This window comes from Pipistrellus hanaki (assembly GCF_964339955.1).
Source record: "Pipistrellus hanaki genome assembly, chromosome: 3".
NCBI classification, from domain to species: Eukaryota; Metazoa; Chordata; class Mammalia; order Chiroptera; family Vespertilionidae; genus Pipistrellus; species Pipistrellus hanaki.
In genome coordinates, this window is record NC_140505.1 from 110709948 (window position 1) to 110735681 (window position 25734).

At 43.5% G+C, this 25734-nt stretch overlaps 1 protein-coding gene across 1 annotated transcript in view; it reads right to left on the reverse strand.

Moving 5' to 3' along the window:
- Positions 1-25734, reverse strand: part of PLEKHG7 (pleckstrin homology and RhoGEF domain containing G7) — a 45346-nt gene that overhangs the window by 6605 nt on the left and 13007 nt on the right. Inside the window, exons 4-12 of the mRNA XM_084880339.1 lie at positions 22596-22691; positions 21753-21896; positions 19506-19601; positions 18841-18942; positions 15770-15883; positions 9287-9461; positions 7693-7808; positions 7261-7354; positions 1740-1819 (exon numbers count right to left, since the gene is read on the reverse strand). Coding sequence (XP_084736465.1) covers positions 1740-1819; positions 7261-7354; positions 7693-7808; positions 9287-9461; positions 15770-15883; positions 18841-18942; positions 19506-19601; positions 21753-21896; positions 22596-22691 — 1017 coding nt within the window. The remainder of the gene's footprint in view (positions 1-1739; positions 1820-7260; positions 7355-7692; positions 7809-9286; positions 9462-15769; positions 15884-18840; positions 18943-19505; positions 19602-21752; positions 21897-22595; positions 22692-25734) is intronic.

Here is a 25734-nt window from a genome sequence, read left to right on the forward strand (position 1 = left end):
TCAATATAGGCTGCCATGAGCTCATGTACTCGGATTTGAGTCATTATTGGATATGAAGGTAGGCTGTGCTTAGTGTTGAGATTTTTAAAGGCCATAGAGATTTTTCAGAGCTTGACTTGTTCAGACATGGCTGCCTGGGAAGCTTACAAGAGAAGGCCACCTAAGTTTCAAAACTATGATTTTTAATATTCTCAAATATCCATTTCATCCTCAATGACCATTCACCTATTTATAGATTGATCAATGGGTGTCTATTTTAGTGCTTAAAGATCCTTAAATTATTGAGCTGAACTAACCAACATATCATCTAGAAGCTTAGATTCTTAAAAGATTTGAGATATCTAGTCTCATGATCTTATATGTGTGTAAGGCTAGTACTCTGGTAAAGAAGTGGGTGGGCCCAACCAGTGTGGCTCAGTGGTTGAGTGTAGATCCATGAACCAGAGTTTATGGTTCGATTCCTGGTCAGGGCTCATGCCTGGGTTATGGGTTCGATCCCCAGTGTGAGGTGTGCAGGAGGCAGTCATCAGTGATCTTCTCTCATCATTGATGTTTCTATCTCTCTCTCCCTTTACCTTCCTTTCTAAAATCAATATATACACTGAGTGGCCAGATTATTATGACCTCTGAATGCATAATAATCTGGCCACTCAGAGTGTGTGTGTGTGTGTGTGTGTGTGTGTGTGTGTGTGTGTATTCACACACACACACATACATATACATATTAGAGGCCCAGTGCATGAATTCGTGCATGGGTGGGGTCCAGCCAGCCTGGCTAGGACATCGGCGGTTGGCCAGCCTGTCTGCTGGTTGAACTCCTGGTCGAGGGGACAATTTGCATATTAGCCTTTTATTATATAGGATATACACTGACTGGCCAGATTATTATGTGTTCAAATCTCATAATAATTTGGTCACTCAGTATATATATATGAAGTGGGTGAATTAGATGTCTCTGATGGCTTACAACTAAGAGCAAGTGTTTGAGTACCTCAGAGGAGGTCCCCTTCATAATATCACTCACACCATTCAGGGGACAGACTGGGAAATGGGAGCCTTTAGTAGACCATGACACTCATGCCTTAATTAGTAACAACAATAATAGGGGCCATAATACTTAAGTAATGGGGAAAATCCCTGTTTTCAGAAGAGATTTAATGACTTTAACCTTGAGTTGGCTCATTTTGTCTGTGATGCCAAGTATACATTTGTCTGGCTTCTGCAAGTGTCAATTTTATATCCAGGTAGTTACTGAGAGAGCAGGATTCCCTCCTACTCAAAGCCCCCAAATCACTATTTTCCAGGAAGGATTTGAGCTTTCCCATCAGAAGGAGTGATGGGTAACACCTCAGCACATGGCAGTTTAGAGAGTACCCTCCCCACCCTCCCCACCCCAGCAGCATTCACTGGAAACAATTTGGGTGAGGGGAAAGGACTAATGTGGACAAAAGCATTGGGTTGCATTTGATCAGGCAGGCCAGGAATAGTCCTGTGGCCACTGGGACTTACCCTAAAAAAATATAGACCAAGTTATGCTAAAAATGTACACATCCTTTGACATCCTTAAGAAACGTAACTCGCTTTTGTTATTGACAAAATGCCAATATTTTGTAATATTTCCATTTTTAGAGGGTGAATCCCAATTTGATGTATGAAAACATTTTGTATTTTTAACACAACTTATTTAGAAATATTTCTGAACATATTTAGCAGAATTATTAAGAAAAAGCAGAATTTACCTTTTTGTTGCGCTTAGTTTTCGTAACTAAGAGGAAATCATCAAAGAGAAACAGATAAACATCTAGGAATCTGGTACTTTCTGTGGAGAGAAAGTGAAACTGGGGTTGGAAATTGTAAGTTGAAGGATTTCTGTTATTTAAACCAAAGAATTCCTTAGGAGACAAATCGAGCAGGGCTTCCTGGCACACCAGGCCAGCAGTTCGGGGCATCAGCTCACCTGGATCAGAAACCTGCAAGGGCACTGAACGATTTCTTCCTTAAAGCAGAGACGTGGCATGAGCTCAAGCTCACAGATCTAAAGACATTGTATTTGTGATGTGTGTCACATGGACCTAAGATAACTTGGATGATGATTGTAATGGTTTCAAAGAAAGCTAAAAAAACATCTCTCAGTTTATTAAACTTACAGGATTTTTGCCTCTTGACTCATCTGGGAGGCCATTGGCAAAGGTAAGCATTACCCCAAAAAGGGCGTTTTGTCCTTGCTGTGGACTAAATTGTGCCCTCTCCCCCAATTCATATGATTAAGTCCTAAGTCCCCAGTGTGACTGTTTGGGGAATGGGGAAATGAAAATAAATGAGGACTTGAGGTGGAGCCCTAATGCAGATGGATTAGTGTCATAAGAGTAGAGACTAGAGAGAGCCATTGTGTGGGCCTGGAGCAGGAGGGGTCCTGGCAGAGCCTCACCAGAAAGCCAATGAGGCTGGCAACTTGCCCTTGGACCTTCAGCCTCTAGAAATATGAGCAATGAATTTCTGTTGCTTAAACCCCCAGGGTATGGTGCTTTGTTATGGCAGTCAAAGCTGACTAAGGCAATCATTACAACTACTTTTTTTGCAAAACTTACAGGTTCAAATATTCTTCACATAGCTTTATATTTACAAATGTTTTTTTATATAACTTTTGATAGTAACTTAAGGCAATTAGGCTTTTCTACTTTTCTCTAGGCAAGGGCCAGTGGTAGAAGAGAAATCAAATGTTAGAATAGGGTATCCCCTTCTCTAACATTATCACATAGAAGTTAGCAGGAGAAATAGTTAAATTTAAGTGATTGCAGAGGAAAAGACAGTCTGTCCAGAGGGGAATGTGACAGATACGTAAAGTAAATATTTTTAAAATCAGTAAATATTTTTCATTTTTCTATTTACTTTGTTCATTTATATTATTTTAGAAGTTCTTTTTCATATAGTTTTATCCCTGAGAGCTAGGGGACTAAGATTAAATTAGTAGACAAAATACTTAGGTTTCATTTCTATTTCCTCCACTTCTTTAAGTTTGAAGTAAAGAAAGATTCTTTCCATATTTGCATAGAAAAGAAATTAGACCTTTTATTCAACCTTAAATATTTTAATAAATATTTTATTCAATCCTTAAATATTTTAAAAACATTGTATTCCATCACTACTAGAGACTTTTTTTTTTTTTTTCCAAATCAGCCTATGGCAAAACTGCTGATTGTCCCTAAAAAAAAAAAAAAAACCAAAACATTTCCTTTCTTTTGTAGTAATGCAATTTCTGAGTTTTAATGGGAACATATTCCCTGCAAATAAATACTACATCTCCCAGCTTCCCTGGAAGCTAAATATGGCCAAGTGACTAAATTCCGCCGACCAATGGAATAGAGCAAAAGTGTGCAACTTGTGAGTCATTCCCTTAAACAGCTGGGCTTTGCTCTCCTGTCCTTTTCCCCTTCCCACCGGCTAGACACCGGCTAGACACCCTGAGACTCCTCTGGGACCACACAGAAGAAAGCAGCACCCGGGATGGCAGAGCAAAAAGGCAGAGGAAACCTGGGCCCCTAATGGCGCAGTGGAGGAGAGCTGTCACACAGCTCCCAGTTTTACATGCCAGAGAAGTAGACTTGTCTTTTGAAGCGATGGTTATCTCTCTGTCTCCAACGGCTGAACCAACATCTTAATTAACACAGACATGGCACTAGGAATGAGGCATTGGACATTAGACCTTTGGGAGGGTTAAATGCTGTTTTCCCCATTCTGTGCCATTCAGATATAGATTAGGTTGATGATTATTGTCAAAATGAAATAGTTTTATTTTCTTGCTAATTTTAAGTATTTTATTTTAACAAACAAGCTGCAAGGATCTTCTATGTCTTACAAAATAGTCTAGGAACTGATGATTTTTTTTAGCTATTTATTGAATCCCTCGTGGTCCCACCAAGTAGTCAACAGATGCTGACTTCCCACCCTGTGCCAATGATTAAGAAGACTCTGCCTCCAAGGAGCTTTAATCCTATGGAAAGCAGACACGTAACAAACATGTAAACAAGATTTAAGATAAGATACATTCAGAAATGGGTAGTGTTAACCAGTAGACATGGTCAGGCAAAAGGAGATGGTTTTGGAGGAAGACTGTAAGCATAAAATCAGGCTGTTCACATTTGTCACCAGGCAGCTGGAAGCTATTACAGCCAGTGAAACACCTTGACCAAGTGGTTTCATGAGATGAGATTCTGTTTAGCTAAGTGCTGCACAGCCAGGTCTGAAACGTCTTTATTTTTCCTCATGGAGTCCGGGGGGGCTTCATCGCACTACTCAGAAGGGAGCTGGTTCCTGCCTCACTTCGAGCTGCAGCAGCTTGAACAGCATGTGTTCTCTGAGTGTCACAGCTGTCAGGCCATCCTATCCGTCTGCACCTTACTCACTTTCCTATTTAGAAATGCCAATCTGTGTGGAGCAACACAGTTGCCAAGGGTATTCTGGCATGGCTTCCAATGAGAAGTTGGTGATGCTTGAAGTTATAAAAACTTGTACTTTCTGGGAATGAGAAAATACACTTATTTGGTTAGACTAGTACAGTTTTTAAAGCTGAAATAAATTTGGAAACAAAATGTACGGGTTAGGTATCATCATTCTTGGTCTAAGGCTTTATTCATTCAAAATGATGTCCCATTTCTTCTAACATTAGCACCCCCACCCCCACCATATCTCCACGCCAACTCCGGGTCCATGCTCCCGTGACTTTAAACTTGATGCTGCCTCCTCTCCGGTGCCATCTGAGCCACACAGCACATGGCATTAAGCAAGTGTCTGGAGTTAGTGATGTTGATGAGGTTCATATTCATTTTCCACATTTGACTCTACAAGAAACTTTTTCTGAAAAGTTGGGTCTTTTTGTAAAGACTCCTTCGTAGGTCAGTCTCCCACCCACAAGCACCCCAAAGCCACGTGACTTGTGGATGTGCGTCTAACATAGCTCTGGATGTTAGACGTCACCAGAGTTGGTCATTGCCTTGTTCACTCAACTTCCATGTGGCTTCCCATCCTGCCCACACCTGACCCCTAAGACTGCCTCCCTGACCCCCTCACTCTCCCTCCCTCAGTGTGGTCAACCGGACTTTCAGGTACAACACTGGAAAGCACTGACTCATTTCCTCTTTGGCCATTTTGCCAGTCTTAAAGTCCTCCTATTTTTGCCTCTGAAATATCTCTCACGTTTATCCTTTTCTATCCAGGCCCATGTCTAACATTTTAGGATGTGCCAGCACATCTCCCAGTGTTGGGAAGTTGGTAGATAGAGGGGATTAAAACTTCTAATAATTCCAGGTGGAGGCCAATTTTGGAGTGCAAGGCATATATTTGAACAGAGAGCTGTGCTTTGCTTCATTATTTTTATTTGATTTTGTCACGATATATACATTTTAAAATTGTAAATAACATCAAGGACAATGTAAAATCATTATCTTTCCAAATGAAAGTGGAAGGGTGGTGATCTAGCAGGGTGGGGGACCTTTTTTTTTCTGCCGAAGGCCATTTCCATATTTATAATTATCTGTGGCCATATAAAATACAAAATTATCAACTTAAAAATTAGCCTGCTATGTTTGGTCAAACGTTTAATTAACTCACCCCCCTAATGCCTGGGCAGAGCCTGACCAAATGATTCCGCAGGCCTTACGTGGCCCGAAGGCCGGACGTTCCCTACCCCCGGTACAGGTGAAGAGGGTTGGGAAACACAGGCTCTGGGTCCTCTCGCCTCACCCTGCTTCACTGCGGAGCTTCCGGGCTGGTCTCTCTGCTTTGGTCTCTTTCTCTACGCCATTCTGTGCATTGTTTCTGATGACTCTTCCTTCACAGGCACCTTTTTAAGCTTATCACCTGTCACTGGTGATTTCCTGGCTGGATCCTTCTGTTCACCTTCTAGCCAGGTGTTGTGATTCTGGAAGCCCACTGACTGAGGCAGCCTGGACTCTGTTGTTAACCTCCGGGTGACTTTGAACATGATACAGAACCTCCCTGAGCCTCATACTTCTCACCTATAATTTGGGATTAAGTGTAACTTTTCTGATAACGCACTGGAAGGAGAAAATGAGGGCAGAAGTCCTTTGATGTGAAATGCCGGGCATGTCTACCATCCCTAGCTAGGTAGGGGTCACATTCCAACCTGACGTGCAGAGCTAAAATATAGCAGACTCTCAACAACTGTATATTGAATACAGAGTTATTGCCTGACTCTCCCCGCCAGATCTCATGCTACCATAAATAGGCAACCTCACAACCCACAGGGCTTCTCACACAGTAGGTGCTCAGTCAAGATTTTGTGCAGAAACAAAGGAATGAATGAATACAATTCCTAGTTTGGTCAGGCAGCCCTTTCTGATGAGAATATTTATTGAGCACTGATTTTGTGTCTACCTTTCTCAGTGGTTGTACATCCATTAGCTCATTTATGACAATACGGGGAGATTCCTGTATATGGGCCAAGGTTACACAGGCAGAAAAGGCCGAGCTGGGAGGTGGCCTGGCAGCCAGCCTCCAGGGCTCCCTCTCCTAACCACTCCTCCAGAGCCTCTTCTCCCAGGTGGCTTCTGCCTCCGAGCCCTTTCTTCTGCTCTGCTGTTCATCTGGGAGGTCCTCCCCCTGACCTCCACATTTCTGTCCCCCTCAAGCCCATCTCTACTCCCATGGAGCACATATAGCCCTTTCTGGGTACTCGGGCACCACAGTCTCTCTCTCTCTCTCTCTCTCTCTCTCTCTCTCTCTCTCTCTCTCTCTCTCTCTCTCCTGAACTTATCCTGCAGATCTGCTCGTTACAGCAGAGCTTCCCAACTGGAGGAACAGGATTATACAGAATAGTGGCCTTATATCCTCCAGTGATACCTGCCTAACACAACACGTTACATAGCAGGTTCTCAATGAACACCGAGGGGATGATTGCCCAGCTCATTGGAGGAGTAAAATGATGATAGCAGCTGATGTGGAGTGTTTGCTTATTATATTCCCAACCTTGAGTTAAGCTCTTCATGTGTTCCAATTTAACAACCACCTTATGAAATAGTTATCCCATTTTATAGATAGAAAATGAAGGGCACACAGCTAGTTATGCTGTGAAGTCTTTGATCAGACTGACACGTGTGTGAGTCCAGAGCGTATTCTCTGACTCACATCTTCCATGGCCTTGGCCACAGGCAAACACAACTCTTGACACTCTTCAATTAGCAACAATTAGACAAGTTACATGGTAGCAAAGATGTCGGGTCTTTCAAGAAAGAAGCTACTTACCTGCAAGAGTTAATTTTCCCTCATAGAGAAGGTGTCTGCTGGTTGGTGACAGGATGTTTTCTGCCATGTGCTCTTTAAAAACGTGTTTCAGGCACTTGCAAAACAAGAGAGGAAATCAAAGAGAGGTTGTTAGTGGTTGAGGACAGGTTCCAGGAGCTGGGGCAGTGCACTCTGTTTATAAAGTTCAAGACATTTAGAAATGTTGGGAGATGGACACGGGGATGGGAAGGAATGAGCACACCCCTCAGAAGGACACCCCAAGAATGACGTGATGATGTCAGCCTCCCCACATACAAGGCCACGTGGTAAAAAGCTGTAGTTCTTGCTCATAAAACTAGATTTAGTATCCAAGTGGACAGCTGGGAACTTAGTAAAGACTAGTGTATTCCTAGTGGAATGCCAAACATAAGTTCCAATGGATCCTTTTTGTACCTCTGGAATGAAAAACCTTTTATCTCTATCCCAAAGTGGAGGCCACACTATAATCTCCTGTAGATGTCTACATTTTTGAAAATTATCAAGCCACTTCACTTTTCCTTCAAGATCCCCTGAAAGACAAGGCACATTAAATATATTTTTAAATTCACGTGACATTACAGCATAAATTTTAACCAAGATGTACAGTAATAATTTAGAGACACTGAACCAAACCCCCAGAACCAAACCATGTCTTAATTTCATTTAACATAGTGCTTGCAGTTTAAATGTCTTAGAAAAACTCACTAATTTGAAATCAGCGTCCTGCAAAGAGAAATACAATTTAAATAATTTAATAAAGTAAGATGTATTGTGCATTTTTATTTAAATAATACAAGTAAAGTCCCTGGTAGCTTTCTCTTATTCCCTACACCACATAGCCTATACTTAGAGGAAGAGAAAAAGGGCCAACATATATTTTTGTCCTAATTATAAAACATACATTTGCTTCATGATAAAGATAATTATTTTGTTTTGGCAAAAGCTTTTTTTTTTTTTTTGTGAAGGGTTGTATTAATTTTCCAACATTTTATAATAAGATTGTTATTGAGGCTTTGAAGTTATTTGGGGTACCATGGAGGGAAAATCATAGACCCATAGTAGAATCACATGTTTGGGGGAATTCTTGAGAATTCACTCTCTTTAAGCTCATAGACTTAAAGGAAGGCCACAGCAATCTCTTTCCCAAACAATAAAAATCCATGTATTATTGAGAAATCTGCAGAAAAAAATGCTATTATCTTCTTCACAAAGCTATTAAAATGAGTAATAATCTTCAAATTACTTTAAAAGTTTTAAAGTCTATTTTTAATTGAATTTTTGTCTTATTCAGTTGATAAGTTTAATTCCAGTTCCTCGAGTCATTTTAGAATTTGAGCAAAAAATTAAAAACTCCCATTGCATGGTCATTTTACTTTTAAACTTGCAGAAGAAAAAAGAAATATCTCATTTCTGTACAGCTGATAATCATAAACTTGAATTGCTCCCTTTTGACATTCCCAAGAAATCTTGGTTTGTGGGCATATATCATAACCTTCTTTATTTGAATTTAATTATACAGAGCTACCCAAATAAACTTAACTCACCAAAGGGTTGTTCTGTCCCCAACCCCAAATTTCAGTTCTAAAGATTGCAGTTGGCATTATTTTTAGATTGGCCCAGGCTTTCGGTGACCTAAAAATAATGAATGGTAATTTACCCTCCGGAAAGAGCCCCCGTGGTGTTTATTCCTATTTGCTTTGTGTTTGGGTTCAGCATGGATACGAAAAACAAAGCCTTCAACTATGGGAAGCAGGACTTTTCCTGCCTGAACTCACACGTGAGAAAGCCTTGGAGACGGCCACGTCCTGCGTAAACTTCTGCCGGAGTTCTCGCAGGGATCGCCAGGATGTGCCTGGAACCCATTGTTGTGTGTGTGTTTGATTTCCCAGAGCCATAACCTCAAGTCAATGGAACTGCCTTCTAGGATGAAGCTCAGATCATTCCCAAGACCATCCCCAACCCTTCCATTCAGCTTCCACTGAGCTGGGTCTTTGTCTCAGGGACTTACGGATGGACTTTTCCACCTTCTCCTTGATGGAGTAGATCATGATTTTCTCAGTGGAGTCCGTACTCCTTCTCCAGATATTCTTCAGCAGCAAGGGGTACCGGGTCAGCCGGTGCAGTGGGGCCACCAGCAGCTCAGGCAGGCGAAGCCGTCTGCACTGTTCATTTTGCTCACACCACTGGGGAAGGGAACGCAGACAGAATCACAAGGTCACTTCTCCTGCCAAAGCCCCGAGAAGCCTGGGCATGACACACTCTCAGCTCTTTCACTTGGTGACAACATGACGCGACTGAAAGCTTGCTGGGGAAGCTTCTAAGCCACAGACTAGGCGTTGCCTTTGAAAATCCTTATTAAAGTGACTCTAGCAAATTCAGGGTCTGAAATGAGGTTCTTAGATGTGGTTGAGAGGGACTGTTGAATATTACTGACTAACACTGTTACTTTCCAATCAGAGAAGAGAGAATCCTTCTCCGGCTGTCTTGCCTTCCCTGTGATGGTGAAGAAGACACACTCAGCATCAATGTAACATCACCTCTCTATCCTCCTAAGTGGGGAACTTATCAAGATGAAGAGGCACAGGCAAAGTTTAGATTTCTTATGTTCCCTCCGTGGCAGTGATAAGAGGTATTACTGTCCGTGTGCCAGTCTCCTTCACCCTTCTCACCTAAGAGTTCGGCTTCCGCCCGCGTCTCCTTCTCACTGGCCCTCCAGGAAATTTCTGTTTTTGCCCCTCCCCCCCCCTCCAGCTCTATTCCTCATTGTGAGGCACAATTAGGAGAATTGAGCATCAACAGATAGAGGGAAAAGGAAGGATTTTTGCTTGTTGAATCAGTTCCTTGACTCTCCTTTCTTGAGGGTAATATGAGAAAATGAATACAAGTTGAAGAGGCTAAATTGAGCTACACGCTACAGAGGAGAAAGGGAGAGGGAAGGGATAAAGACACAGTTTTCAATAGAGAGAGTCTGACTACGAGGCAGCTGCAGGGTGTGCAAAGCACCGGGGAGACAGGGAAAGGAGCTCTAGTAAGCACTGCTGTGGGTTACACAGTTGATTTCTATAAATGGTATTTGACAGATGCAACTAATCATGAGAACGGCTCATAAATGTGTTTCATCTTTTGGGCTGTTTATTTGAATGTGATGCTGACTTGAACCCGAGGGGCCTGGCTTTTGTGCAGAGGACACATGACTCATGGAGTCTGGTCTCTGGCTGCTGTGCCCCTCGGTACACCAAAAGGTATTGCTACGGGGTGTGTGTTCTTCCTCTTCTCTTGTTCCCCCTACACCCTTACACCTGAGTTCAGCTCTGAGGGAGTCCTGCCCTTGCACTAGGCTCTCAGCTCTTTCTGCAGGTCAGGCTCCAGCCAGGCCCAGGGTATCTCCTCTGCCTGCGACTCAGACTCTGAGGGCCAGCGTTAGGCACACACTGCGGGAGGCTCCCTCCGCTGCCCCAAACATAGTATCGCACATCTTTGTGCCCAGGTGTCTTCCCTTGCGTTATAGAGATCTAGGTGCAGCTGGCTCAACTCCCCACCAAGTCCAAAGCTCTCTCTACAGATTTATGGAATGATTGATATTAGAATGGCTTCCTCTGGTCCCTGCTGGCACACACAGTCTCTCTCTCCCCTGAACAGCATGTGCCCACTGATGCCAAACGTAGCCCCCTGGTTGGTGTCCTATGCCGTGCCACATATCTGATGAGTGAACATGTTTACTGAATTCTTTGGGTTGTGGGGAGGGGTCAAATACATAGCCCATGGCCTCACTCCCACCCCATGTTGATGGTGCCATTTTCTTCTTTGGAAAGAGAGAGCTGCTCTTCCTCTCTCTTCCCCTCTCCAACTACCCTTCTCCCCTACCCTCACACTTAGCAATTTGCACCTGTCTTTCACAGCTTGAACATGTCCTTGGGGGGTTCACCCTCTCCCACCAGGAACTTCATCAAAGTATTTCTTTTGAAAACACCCAGTATTCTTCCTCACGGGAATTCTGCTGGGCGTGACCTTCTCCATTCCCTGCATGCAGAAGGCAGGCCAGGAAAGTGAGCACAGGCTGGAGGCTGGAGGGTGGATGGCGCTCGAGAAGCTAGGCTTCAAGGCTTTCTGAGAGACCCTTCTCTGTGCTTCAGATTCCTCTTGGCGGGAGGCACTAGGTCACCCCCACATTCTCACCTGGCTCACAGTGGCTGGGATTCTCACTGATGTTGGGAGAGACGGAGAAGGAAGCAGGAATGGCAGATGTGGGAAAGCCAGCGGTGGTAACGGGTGGAAAGAAGGGGTGTGGAGAGGCCGTAGCCTGTGGTCTCAGTGGCTGGTTTCCATCCTGTCTCACTGGCAGCAGCATTCCAGCTCTGGTGTCTGGGAGCTCCCGTAACTGATTTCTGAGAAGCAGTTAGGTATTTCCTCAAAACACAGCCCAGGGCCACTGCCCCAAATTTCCACGCCGTTGAAAACAGCTCTGGCTGCCAGCATCCTGAGCACATGTGAAAACACCCGATTTACCTGAGACACCAGCCCGGCACGAAGCACCAGTGGTAAATAATTGAGACAAAGATCCAGGCAGGAATATTGGAAGCTTTTAGTGTTTCAGAAGCCTCAGAAGAGAGAAAAAATACATTTGATGATTCTAAAAGTAGGTATAAATTTTTCTTTCATCCAATGCTTTAATTTTCAGACCCATTAGAGGGGAAAAAGAACATCTCTGTCAAGAGAGATTGGACATAAAAGGCTTTTTATGGATAGGCCTAGATCAATGAAGGATGCTTTTGCTTTATAATAAATGTCCAATATGTTTAGGGTAACAGTGAAAGGAATTCAGGGGCCCGTTGAGGTGAACCATATCATCTTTCTGAGCCCCAGGGGCACGTGGGAACACATATAAAAACATTCTCCTCATAAATCTGTCTTGGTGGAATGCAACACTGTGCTGGGGCAGCCATTCTTAGAATTTTGGAAAATTTACCTAAACTCTAAAAATCTCATCTGTGAAATGTGGGTAACAGGAATGACGACCTCAGCAGCTTGATGAGAGGTTTTATTGAGAATCCATGCAAAGTGCCTCAAACAGTGGCTGGCACCTTTCGGACACTCAGTCCAAAGAGTTCTCGGTGATTGTTAACAGGAGCCCCCGAAGAGCACTGGTACAAAGTGCCGGTCTCTCTCTCTGCTTGCTTTTGGTTGTCTCTGACAGAGAAGGGAGATCTCTGCTCCCATCACTGCACCAGCATACTGCACAGGCCTTCACAAAGCCAGCCCCGCCTGACAGGGAGGGTACATCATCCCAGAGATGCATAGCCCCACTCTGACGGCCCATGACACAACACAGGCTTAAGTTTTCCACTGACGTTGTTTATGCCAGTGCACAGTAGGAGAATGAAGGTCAGCTTCAGACATGTCTGAATCAAATCCTGTCTCTTCCCTGAACAACCCTGTGTTTCAGCTGGTTACCCAATTCGCCTAAATCCCTGAGTAATGGAGATGCTATTGCATTCCACAGGGCTGCTGTGTAGACTAGGAGTGGGGAGCATCTGGCCCACAGGCCGTGACATTGGGTCTGGCTCTGCCAAGGCAACCGCAGGCAGGACTCCAAGTTCAACAGATCTAGGAGCTTTTTTCATAGCAACATAATTTTTAAGTTGATAATTTTGGATGTCATCAATATCCAAATGGCCCTTGGCAGAGAAAGGTTCCCTGCCCCTGGTGAAGACAAAGATCATAGATGACCAACAGTGGCTGGTTGAAGCAAGAGCTTGAAAACCAGCCCCCCTTTATTATTACTTACTGTACATTGCAATTATCCTACATAATAAAAGAATAATATGCAAATTAACCACCATTCTGCTACACCCACAAACCACGCCCACCAGCCAATCAGAGTGACTATGCAAATAAACCCAACCAAGATGGCTACAGCCACAGAGAGCAGGAGGGAGGCTTGGGTTTCCCAGGCAACGCCTGCCCTTGCCAGCCTAGGCCTCCACTAAAGGTTACAAAGTTTCAATTATAGAAGGTAAACAAATCCAAACAGAAATGGCAGCAGCCATGGAGCAAGCAGAAGGCTTGGCTCTGCTCCAGGCTACAAAGTTTCAATTGTAGAAGATAAATAAATTCCAGATACCAGGGCTTCTGTTTGGGTTGCCAGGGGGCGTGGCCAGCCTGCAAACCACCACAGGCCCCTCATTAAGGCCACCCCACACCCAAGGGAACCCCCACTCTGATCTGGGACACCCTTCAGGGCAAACCAGCTAGCCCACACCCATGCACCAGGCCTCTATCCTATCTAATAAAAGAGTAATATGCAGATTGACCATCACTCCAACACACAATTTGGCTGCCCCCATGTGGTCAAAGATCCTGCCCCCATGTGGACACAAGATGGCCACCACAAGATGGCCAGCAGGGGAGGGAAGTTAGGAGGAACCAGGCCTGCAAGGGAGGGCAATTGAGAGGGACCAGGCCTGCAAGGGAGGGCAGTTGGAGGCGACCAACCCTGCAGGGGAGGGCAGTTAGGGTGACCAGGCCAGCATAGGAGGGAAGTTGGGGGCAAACAGGCTGGCAGGGGAGCAGTTAGGAATCAATCAGGCTGGCAGGGGAGTGGTTAGGGGGTGATCAGGCTGGCAGGCAGAAGCAGTTAGGGGCAATCAGGATTGTGAGAGGGATGTCCGACTGCCCAGCGGGATTGGGCCTAAATGGGCAGTTGGACATTTCTCGAGGGGTCCCAGATTGGAGAGGATGCAAGTTGGGCTGAGGGGCATCTTACCCCCTCCCCCCCCACCCATGCACGAATTTCATGCCCTGGACCTCTAGTTATTTTATAATCATTATATTTACTAGGTTATGGTTAGATTATTATTAACTTCCTGTGACAATGCTTTTGTTCTGTACTATGTGGCTGTGGAAGGCAGGTTCACCTTCAATTCCTCTGCAGCCCTTCCTGACCCCTCACCTGTTTCATGATGCTCACAGTTTCCAAGTGATGGGAAATAGCCCTGAGGAGCTGTAAATAATTTTGGTGGAAAGAGCACTTGTGTTTTTTGTTTGTTTGTTTGTTTGTTGTTGTTGTTGTTTTGTTGTGTGTGTGTGTTCATTTTTTTCACCTATTGTCCACATGACCTTGCAAAAAACCATATAACCTCTCTGAGCCTCAGGAACACATGGGGACAATGTAATCAATGTCAAAGTTCAGTGCCAAGGATTAAAAGAGATGTTTGAGACAGTGCCTGGTAAAGGATTATGCGTTATAATTATATGTTATCTTTGGATGCTGTGTATATTTCATATAAAATTATAAGCCACCTTCCTATGTCACAACTGGTATGGTATTTTCCACAGCTCGTTGAAAATGGTGGCTGTGCCTTGTTCCATTAACCTCTGCCCTGGCTTGGAAGACAGAGACAGGGAACTGGCTTCTCCAATTTAGGGGCCAGGCTGGGAGTCTAATCATCAGCTTCCGGGGAAAACTTGTGTGACAGGGCTATTCAGACATCTGGAGAGCTAATGAGCTTTCCAAAAATAAGGCCAGGTCTCCCCCCCAAGATTATCCTCTTTTCTCAGCCATGCTGCACCCAGGCCTCTCTCTGGGACCCAGGCTGAGGGAGCAGCAGGGGAATGTTACTGGTCTAGGGAGTCTTGGGCAGAGCACTCAGACTAAGGAAGTGGCAGCTATAAAGGCAGAGATAACAGTCAGGCCACAGGTAAGTCCTAGAACCCAGTCAGCCTTTCCTCCCCGGCCTCTGAGCTTGTGCTCCGAGGGGGCTTTGTAACTGCCAGGAGAGCTAGTTTTCTGAAAAGGCTTGGACAGTTCTCTCTGGATCATAAATAGGAGCTCTGGCATAATATTGGAAAGGTACGGTCCATACTAAAGAAATGTCCAAAGAGGGGTCAAAGGAACTGGTGAAGTCCAGGACAATTCTTTCCGTGTCAGCTTATTAGCAAATCCTGACTGTCCTTAGCAGAAATACGTGGCTCTGGTGCTTTGGAGTCCATAGCCACCATGTTGTACAATTTCAGGGGCAGCCTCTGCATTGTACCCTCTGAAGCACTCCAGGGGGCGCCCTTCGCACAGAATACAATGGAAGTGCTCCTCCAAGCTTGTGTGCCGCAGAATCTTGTTGGGACCAAATCCTACAAGAGCCAAAGTTCTAGTCACAAAGCCTCATTCTTATCCTAGCTTTCTCCTTACAATGTACCGACTCTGCTCACAAACACACCAATGAACAAATAAGACATTGGTAAGCCTCTCCCGCTCCCCCTGCCAAAAATTTAGGAGGGGCATTAGATGATACAATGTTTCCAGATGTGCACCATTTAACACTCCTCGGTGTGCAGTGGAAAAATGTGTTGATGAGGAAAGCAGATTTGTAGTTCAAGTGTATTGTTGATCCTTGATTGTTCTTCTTTCTCACTTATTTTGGGTATAACTCCTAGGACCTGTTATACCCCAAAGAGTCTCAAGAAAATTATAAAAGAAAAGAAGATGGTACTTTACTTTTAAGTAAGTTCCAAAGTCCTCTCTCTGCTTCAGGCTCTCGAGGTAAAAGACGGCAGCCGAGTAGTTCAGGCAGTAGGTCTGGTGGCTCTGACAGAGGCTCCCTCGGAAATACTGCAAGAGAAGAGCAGGGAGAGTACGGGCAGGGGGCCTCTTTCCCTTCGCGGCCATCACTGACTGGCACAGGGAAGGGGGGCGGGCAGCATTATCCAGCAGCAGTACGGCTGGCCGTGTGACTAGGAACATGTTATCTTCACAATGAACACTCTTTAAAAAAATAGTATTCCCATAAGACACAGTTAACACCTCAATTAATCACCCCTCCCCCCATCCTACTTAAAATTCTATTTAGGGTTTCTTGATTTAATTTACCTTTTGCTTCTGTTTATGCTTTGTTGACGTCAGGGCTTATGTTGGCTCATGTTAGGTTTGTGTTGGTAGTAAGTAACAACATTTAATTTTTATCAACTTTTCCTCAAAAATGTCCATAAATGTAATTTTCCTGCTGGCTTCTAAAACTGTAGAGTCTAATTTGAGGACCTCTCCTAAGTGTATGTACAGATTTATGCAATGGTCAAACGGAGCAGCCCCCATAAGGTGCTCTGTCTCAGGTAAGTGTCTTTCTCAGGAGTGAGTTATTCTTTTCTCTTCACCAAAGCTTAACTGGCAGACACTCTCCTCATGGTCTCACAGTGCCTGCTGTGTTGCTAAGCCCATGTACTCCTTGATTTGTTATATGATTGATGTAATAAGTAATGGGTCCCACTGATAAATTTCTAATAGTGTCATCATGTGGTAGAATAAGATAAGGAAGACACACTGTTGGCAATGTTATAACTACATTTACTAGAGAAAACAGACCCAGCCTAAAAAGTCACTAAAGGAAGTGGCAGCAATAAAGGCAGAGATAACGAAAACCTAGACAAGTATTTTGTTGTAAGACAGAGGAGAAAACACGATGATGTAAACTTATTTTTGGAGATGGAGGGGTTGGTAGCTTGGAGAGAAAGGACACGGAGATGCTTGAGAAACGTCATTTCCAGGAGGCAATAGTTACAATCATGTGTGCTCAGGCTTGGAGACTCGCTTCTACAATGCATCAGCTCTGTGGCCTTGGCCAAATGATCTGACCTCTCAAGCCTATGTTTCCTTTTCAGTGACTTGCTCACATGAGTCATGTGTGAACAACAAAATGCTCCAGTCTCCCATCTGTGCGGCTTCTTGTGTGGCTGCCTTACTGTTCTCCTGCTTTCCCTTCCTGGGGAGGATTCTGGGTACCCCTCTGCTGAAGGTGAGTGTGGCCATGTGACTTAACTTGGCTGATGAAGTGTGAACAGACCTGCCATGTGTTGCTTCTGGCAGACCCTGGAGAGTCTGAGTGCTCTGACCAGTCTCCCCAGACGGGTAACATTCCCCTGCTGCTCCCTCAGCCTGGGTCCCGGAGAGAGGACAGTGACAGGGAAGGGGTAGGCACAGGGGAGAGAGGAACCAAGCTATTGAAATTTGGGGATGGTTACTCTGAAACAACCAGATCTAACCTGACTGATAAAGGACCTTTTCCATAAGGAAACACTGTGTAACCCACCTTTGCATGCCTGTAACATGAAGCATATATATGTGGGCTGACTTATGGACCTTTAATAAAGAATATATTAACATCCAATGCTTAGGAGGCTATAAGAGCACTTACACTATGGTGGGATGCTTGTGTCCCTCTCAAATTAATATGTTGAATCCTAATCCCCAAAGTGATGGTATTAGGAATGGAGCCTTCAGGAGGTGATTCATTCACAAAGGGGTACCCTCATGGGTCAGATTATGTCCTTACAAAGAGCCTCCAGAGGCCTCCCTAGCCCCTTCCGCAGGTAGGATGCAATGAAAAGTCGTGGCTGGAAGGGAATCCTCATCTAACCTCAGACTGCCCCCCTCCAAACTCGGTAAAAGAAATTTGTTGTTTATAAACCACCCAGTCTGTAATACTTTGTTTTCGCCTGAGCAGACTAAAACAGCTTACATGTTTTCATGTGTGGGGCATTTCTCCAGACTATTTACTTAAAATTAAATTTAAAAAATGTCTGACTCTAAATAAATCGAGGGAACCTAAGACTTTAGCTACTTCCCAACACTTTACATTCTTCCTCTTATTTTTCAAAGTTTTTCTTATTCAAATCTGTTTTCAAAGTTCACATGAGGATCTCCCTAGTTTGTACCTAGTTTCCTATGTGTTTTTGCCTTGTTAATATACTCCTCCTCCGGCATCTCTGCCCCAGGAAGAATTTCCTGTCTGTAACTGCCCCACCCACTGCCATAGGACAGGTGTTATGAAGGACAGCTCCGGTGCTCCTGTTTTCCTCAGCATTGATCTCAATTTGATTATATGATTATTACTGTAACTCTTAAATTAATCTCTCCCCCACTAGATTGAAAACGAGCAGGAGTACGTCTGGTTTTGCAGATTATTGTGCACAGGGTGTTGGCCCCACACATAGCCTTTCATAAGTGCTCAATAAATTTCAGTCCAGCTTTTTAGAGTGGATTGAATAAAGTCAAATCTTGCTAAATGTGAATAGATAGAAACTGTACTAAAAAGCTCAAAGTAAAAAAAAAAAAAAAAAAAGGAAATAGCATTAAACAAACCAGGGCCACAGACTTTTCTTCTTTCAGACCAGAGGTTCTATTAAGGGTGCTGATAGGTTTAAAGGGCTATTTATTTATTTATTTATTTATTTTTGTCTGAAAGATTGACACTTTTGTTAGAAGAACAACTGAACCATGTAATTGGCCTACACAAATTATTGCCATGAAAACTGCTATAAATTGGAGTCATTTAAGAGACAGGCTTGGAAATGGCTTTTCCATGTGTGTGCATTTCTGTGTTAATAAAACCCATATGGCAGAGGTGACAATGGGAAAAGAGAGTTTGCAAGTTATTTTGGAAAATGTCTGTTGGCAGAGAAAAGGATGGTTCCTTTGTAGAAACAACATACACAAAAAGGCAATAGATGTAAATAGCTATCCTGAGAGAGGGTGAAGTTACAGTCTGAGTCTGAGATCTCTTGAAAGGATTTTACCTTTGCAATGACGGAAATGAAATCCATGGGTGGTGAAGTCTCAGGGGCATCGAAGTAGTCCTTGATGATGGCAAAGAGACTGCTCACAAAACCAAAGCTTGTCTAGGGCCAGAGAGAAAGGAAACAAGAGTAGGCACACACCCAAGGGAAGGAATAAATATTTGATGAACTTCAAATATCATTCTACAGCTGTTTCTCATTACAATTTACCTCTTGGCAGCAAGATTCACATTTATTTTCCTTTTCAATCTACATTTGCTTATAAGTTTCTTAATATAAATAAATTCTTTTTGAAATCTCTCTTCTCTTCCTTTTGGAGGAAAGATATTATTTATTTATAATATATGAGAAAAGGACATTCATTTGAGAACATTTACGAAGGTTAAGGAGATTTTGAGAATATGTTTACTTTCTTAAACAGCCAAGTTAAAATGAAAAATGCTACTGAAGGCTGTTATATGTGATCTCTTGGCAAGATATCAATGAATGTTTAGATTTCCTTCTTATTAACCTGACTTCCTGATCATAATACTATACGGGGAATGACCCACATTCTGTATTGCAGCGTAGCATACAAGCCACAAGAGTAGAACAAACATGCATTTTCATGGCTCCTTTGGTGAATTTCTAAACATGTCTCCCGGTGTCTTTCTACTTTGGCTCACCTGACTTAACTCCTCCAGGTTTGCAAAAAGTCGCCATGAGTCCACATCCAGGAGACATTCGCAGGTTTGTAGATATTTTAGTGTATTCATGAAGATCTTAAAAAAAAAGAAAAAAAGAAATGCAGATTACCTTCTGTTTTTCAGTTTTGAAACTTGCCCTCTTCAAGAGCATTGAACATAAACCTCCTGACCACAACTTTACAAACCAGTTTAGAAATCATTATTTTTGAGGTTTCAGAATTTTCCTAAATATCAGTGGTGACATTTAGCTGCATAGAACATATGAGAAATGTGCTCTTCTGCATGACGGTGTTGTTGCTAATATTCATGGGCCCGGACAACATTCCTGCTGAACACAATCTGTTCTGATGGGCTTTCTCTGCCTCCCGGAGTCAAGAAATCTCACAGGCTTTCTTATCAATAGCACTAATGTGAGACCAAAACCACTTCCAAGCTGAATTCTCATTTATACCTTTCTCTGCAAAAGATCCAAATGTCTTTTAAGTGCAGGAAATTACAAAAAAAGAACTAATGAGTTAATATCTGTAACTGGTAAGATGCTTGGATTTGGATAAAGGCATTAACTATGAATGAAAGCATTCAGGGAGCCTCTGTGCTATTGTTTCTTGATTTGATGCTTTCATACAGTAGGAGGCTACTTTACAGCAAGTCAAGAAAGACTTGCAATCCTCACAGATAATCTTCCCTGGGTCTATAAACTAAACAACGATCAACTTATCGACAGAAGAATGCTTTGCAGAAAATAATGAGTGACATTTGTATGTCACTTGATAGATTTCAAAGAAAACTAATCTAATGATCACAATGCTGAGATGCCACGAGACAGACAGAAATGGTATTGTCATCCTTCTTTTAGAGCACATGTGTCAAACACAAGGTCCGCGGGCCAAATCCAGCCGGCCAGGCCTTGCAATGTGGCCCGCACCGCACTGTCATCACTGCACTCCGCTGTCAGTTTATGACATTGTCAGTTTATGACTGTTCAGTAAACCATTCGGCCCGCGATTTAGGCTGGATTTTAGATTTTGGCCCCTTCCTGATTGAGTTCGACACCCCTATTTTAGAGCTTAGGAAAGGGATTGTCAAATGACAGCCTGCAGGATAGATCAGGCCTGCTACCTGTTTTCATAAATAATGTTGATTAAAGCACAGCTATCACATTCCTTTATAAGTTACCCATAGCTTCCTGGACCCTGCAATGGAAGAGCTAAGGAGTTGTAATAAAGACCACAGAGTCTTCAAAGCCCAACATACAGGGAGAGGCAACAGTAGGTTTCCAGTTGTGAGTATGTGAAACACAGGGTTTATTCTTGTATTATTATTATTATTATTATTTATTGTATTATTTTCCATACGAACAACAACTGTAAACCTACTATTGCCCCATCTTGTATTTAGAATCAGGACCTTTACAGGAAATGTTTGCTGACCTTTGGTTTAGGAAATGGAGGACTAGGCTTTTCTAGGGTCACATGACAAGTCAGAAACAGAGCCAGGACTTGCAGTTAGTTCTCCCTAGGTGCTTTTTTACACAGTTTTTTTTTCCTGTGTAAGATAGTAGGCGGGATTCATAAGTATTTATGGGTGGAGTCAAGCTTGGGAGCAATATGGCTCTTCCTCCCCTGTGCTCTTGGAAGGCAGTGTCTCCCTTAACATCCTTGCCCTGTGGTTGTCCTATAGGATTATTTGCTCAGAACCTCATCAGATCCGGCGGCAGCCCTGCACTCCCTCGGGGACACCATTTACCTGGTAGACATTACGAATATACCATGTCGTGCAACCCCACTGCGTTACATGTGGATGGCTGCCTGGGAATCTGTGACGGTGGTCCTGCAGCTGATCAAACACATGCTCCCAGCACTGCTCAGGGGAACAAGAGCTCGGAAAGTGGAAGCTGACCAGGGCTGGGGTGGGTGCCTGCAGGATGGCTCTGCGCTCCCTGACTGGTGAGGTGTGTAAGCACAATAGGTAGAGGCGATTCAGATATCCGATGGGGAGCTGGACTAACTTAGAAGACCTCCTCCAATCCTGGCAGACTATGTTTAAGAAAAAAAAAGAAGAGACAACCAAGTAGTGGATAAACAGCAGATATAATTTTTTAAGATCTCCTAAAAGAGAGACCTCCACACCTAACTTTCTGTTTTCCGTGTGAAAGAGGAAAACAATCCCCCCGCCCAAATTAAAATAATATTTACCATCTATTACAAAAAGTAAGCCCCGCATTACCATCTTAAGAACTAATAAATGGTCCAAGAAATAAGTGCATTCGCTTGTGAAAAGTTCCCACATGGCCTCTTGCTGCTTTCTCAAGTCTAATTGATCAGGAGGAAGTTTCTGATGTGTTGCCATGACTTCATTCCAGGTCTTACCCTGCACATGGGAGGAAAGAAGGAACAAAACATTTCCACCTTGACCTGTTCTCCATTAGCTCTGACCTGCGCTAAGTGTGGCAAGAACACGCAAGCATCCCCCAAAGCCTGGTTTCCTTCCCAGGCCCCAGCATGCCTCTCGGCAGTGGCTCCTCCAGCTGCACAAACCACAGTTCTCTCTGTGTGGCTTTGGGATGCAAGACATGCATTATTTTTAGCTTAAATAAGAAGGGATTCACATTGATGTTGTTTTGCATTATGCTTGAGAATTTCATGAGCCTTTTTCAGTTTATTGCAAAAACCCCCTCAAAGAACCCCAAACTCAGAATTGGGAGGTCTGATCCAGGCCTCCCTGCTAAAGCTTATTGAAATTAATGGCATGAAATGAGAATTTTAAAGTTTTTAGTGACCTTTAGAAGTGGTCGGCTCAACAGCAAGATATTTCTTGAACGAGGAAATTGAGGCCCTGAGGCGAACGAGTAACCACTGCTAACATGTGGACAGGCCTCTGTCACCCATTGTTTTTGTTAAGATGAAATGACCTTCCTGAGGTTTCCCTGGGCAGTAGAGAAAGCAGACCCAACCCAGCCCAGCTCTGGGCTTCCCTCCTGCACTTTGCTGTGATACGAACAAAGACAACAAAATAGTGACTAAACCGAGGGAAGAAGCCAGGTCACTCAGGAAGCAGTTGGTGAGATACCTTAAGGCTGTGGAATTCATAGGCCCCGAAGTCTGTAATCTTCACCAAGGAGAGGCGCTGCTCCAGGTCAGATATGTGCTTGTGTTTGTCTCTGCCCTGCTTAAGGATGGTGAGAAACAAAACTTTCAAACAGGATTCTTCAACGACATGACTTCAGTAGCATCTCCCATACGTTCATTCTCTAACATACGTGAGAAGAGACTGTACCTTTTGTCGATAAGCCACCATCAGTTGCAAAGCTATTTCCCTGCCACAATCTGACTCATAGGACCACAGAATGTTTGATCTGGAGAACAGAGGCTGGTGAGGATGTCTGATCCAAGCCTTTCATTTTACTAATGAAAAAAATAATAATCCAAGGCTTGGAATAGTTGTATAGTAAATAGATGGACTCCAGGTCTCACACCCACCCTGTGGGGTGGTGTAATGTCTTTCACAGATCTAGCTTTTCCAAACCCAGGATTATAGGAATTGAGCATCAGAAGGTCCCTCGGAGGCTTTAGTTCACCTTTCAGTTAGCGGATGACTGGGAAAAGCCCAGAGTGTTGAAGGAATTGCCAAACCCAATTATTCGCTGCTAAAGAATACTAAGATATGCTAGAAACTAGTCTCTTTAGGGTGAAACCACCCACTTATTTGTTATTGTTTTTATTTTTTTAACTAGAGGCCTGGTGCATGAAATTTATGAGGGGTGACCCTCAGCCCAGCCTGCACCCTCTCCAAACTGGGATCCTTCAGAGGATGTCTAACTACTGTTTGCCTGCTGGCCAGCCTAATCACCCCCTAACCACTCCCCTGTCAGCCTGATTGATGCTCAACTGCTTCCCTGCTGCCCCAGTCACTCATGACTGCCCCTCCCCTGCTGTCCCGGTCACCCCTAACTGCCCTTTCCTGCAGGCTAGGTCACTCCCAACTGCCCTCCCCTGCTGGCCTGGTCACTCCTAACTGCCCTCCCCTGCTAGCCTTATCACCCACAACTACCCTTTCCTGCCAGCCATCTTGTGGTGGCCATTTTTGACCACATGGGGGTGGCCATATTTGATTATATGGGGTTGGACATCTTGTGCAAGGATGCTAGGGTCAATTTGCATATTACCTCTTTATTATATAGTATAATATTAATTTTTAAGAATCTGATTACAAAGGTAATAATTTGAGAAACAAAGAAAAACACTAAGAAAATCTAAGCTACCTATAATCTTCACCTCTTGATAAACACAGAAAACCTTTTCCTGATTATAATTATAATTAATTTTTAATGGTGTCATATTTGGACATCCTTTCATAACTTGCTTTCTAAACTTACTATATTATGACTTTTTTTTTGACTCATTCACTACTTTGTTGCAAGATCATGAATTATCTACTTAAAAGAATTCATTTTACCACCCATAACAGGGAGCAGCTATCAAAAGAAATGCAGGGCTTCCTAAAGGAAACTTGGCTGCATTTGACATGAATGTTTATCACAAATAATTTTTAAACTTGTTCTATTATCTCCAGGTCATGATGCTGTATGTTAATGAGCAGGAGAACACAGGGGTTATCTGTTAGGCAGCTCCTGTGTGCGAGAGGAGACCCTATCATTTCAGAATGTGCCGAAGGGCTGTGGCTGGTTTCTCTGGTAGGGTTATGGCACTGAGAGAGAAAATCTATTAGAGCCTGGTTAGCTTCCACAGTAGCTAAGAAATCTTGGAGAGGGTTGGGCACCGCCTACAGAAACTGGGACATATGCCGTGTGGTGATGTCTGAAACCATAGCGACTGCTTGTTGTGGAAATAACAAATCAGCAGCCTGTTGGAAAAGAAAGAGGCTGGGACAATGGGAGCAGCATCAGAGCTGTGGAAAGGTGGGCACCAGCCTCTTGTGAAGGGCACTCGCTGTGGCTTCCTTGGGCCTGACCAGCCTCCTGACCAAATGCTTAGTGGGTGCCAGAGAGAAGGGTGGGGACAGTCCTTCCAGAGACCACATTAGCTCTTTAGAGTAACAAACACTGGTGGTGTTGGCAAGGAGAGGTCATGAGAAGAGTTTGTAGTGCATTTAAGAGGATACAGAACATGAAAAGAAAGAACCAAGGATAATTCCAGAGTCCCAAAGCTAATAACTAAGGGCTGGCTGGAACGAAAATTTACAGTAGGAACCGAGGATATGTACCTGGAGCAAAACAAATATATGGGATATGTGAGCATGAATACACATTTTAGTGGTTGACAAAGAGATTGCATTGAATCTGTGAGAACAGGCAAGATCCATGAGAACTCTGATGAGCAAGAGGAGGCTGGAGTGTCCAGGTTTGGTTATGGAGCCACACATTTGCAGACAATTCAATGTAGGGGCTGAAACAGACTCAGAGCCAGAGGGCCTGGGACTCCTGGGGACCAATCCCCACTCTACTACTTATAAGCTGTGTGAACTAAAGCAAGCTATTCAACCTCTCTGAACCTGTTTCTCCATTTGCAAAATGGGGATAATAATGTTACCTGCCATGTTGGTCTGTTGTGATAATTAATGAGTTAACATATATAAGCTATGACATACATAAATAGGAGCATACATAAACGGAAACAGTGCCTGGTAATGTAAACATTATATCTGTGTTTGTTTTTATTACTAATATTCATTAGAAAAGAAGGAGAGAAGAAAGGAAGGTAAGAAAAGAGAAAATGTGTAATATATTAGGAAAATACATTATAATGTAGCAGTGTGTTTATTATATTTATGTGAATTAGCATTTATATTGCTATGAATTACGTGGTAAATAAGACTAAAAGGATGAAGGACCAAATAGAAATATTAACTTAAAGGAGACCAGATACTAGGTCCTTATGAAAGTGAGCCTTAAGATATGAATTTCCCTTCTTTAGTGAGAACGTTTGCTGAAACATTTTATCTTCCCACTAATGATTCTGTCTATGTATCTCCACCACTGCCCACCTACCTCCAACATTGTGCAAGCCATTTATCACACTTTCCCTCTCAATCTACATGGAAGTCTGACCTTAGATAGCAGCTGATAATGGGCCCCTCGGCATCTTAGAAACCTAGCCCAGTGTTTGACACATACAGCCACCCCACAAATCACTTCTTTATGGAGGAAAAGACATTGGTTACAACTTGTAAGAGCATCCCTTCGTTAGGT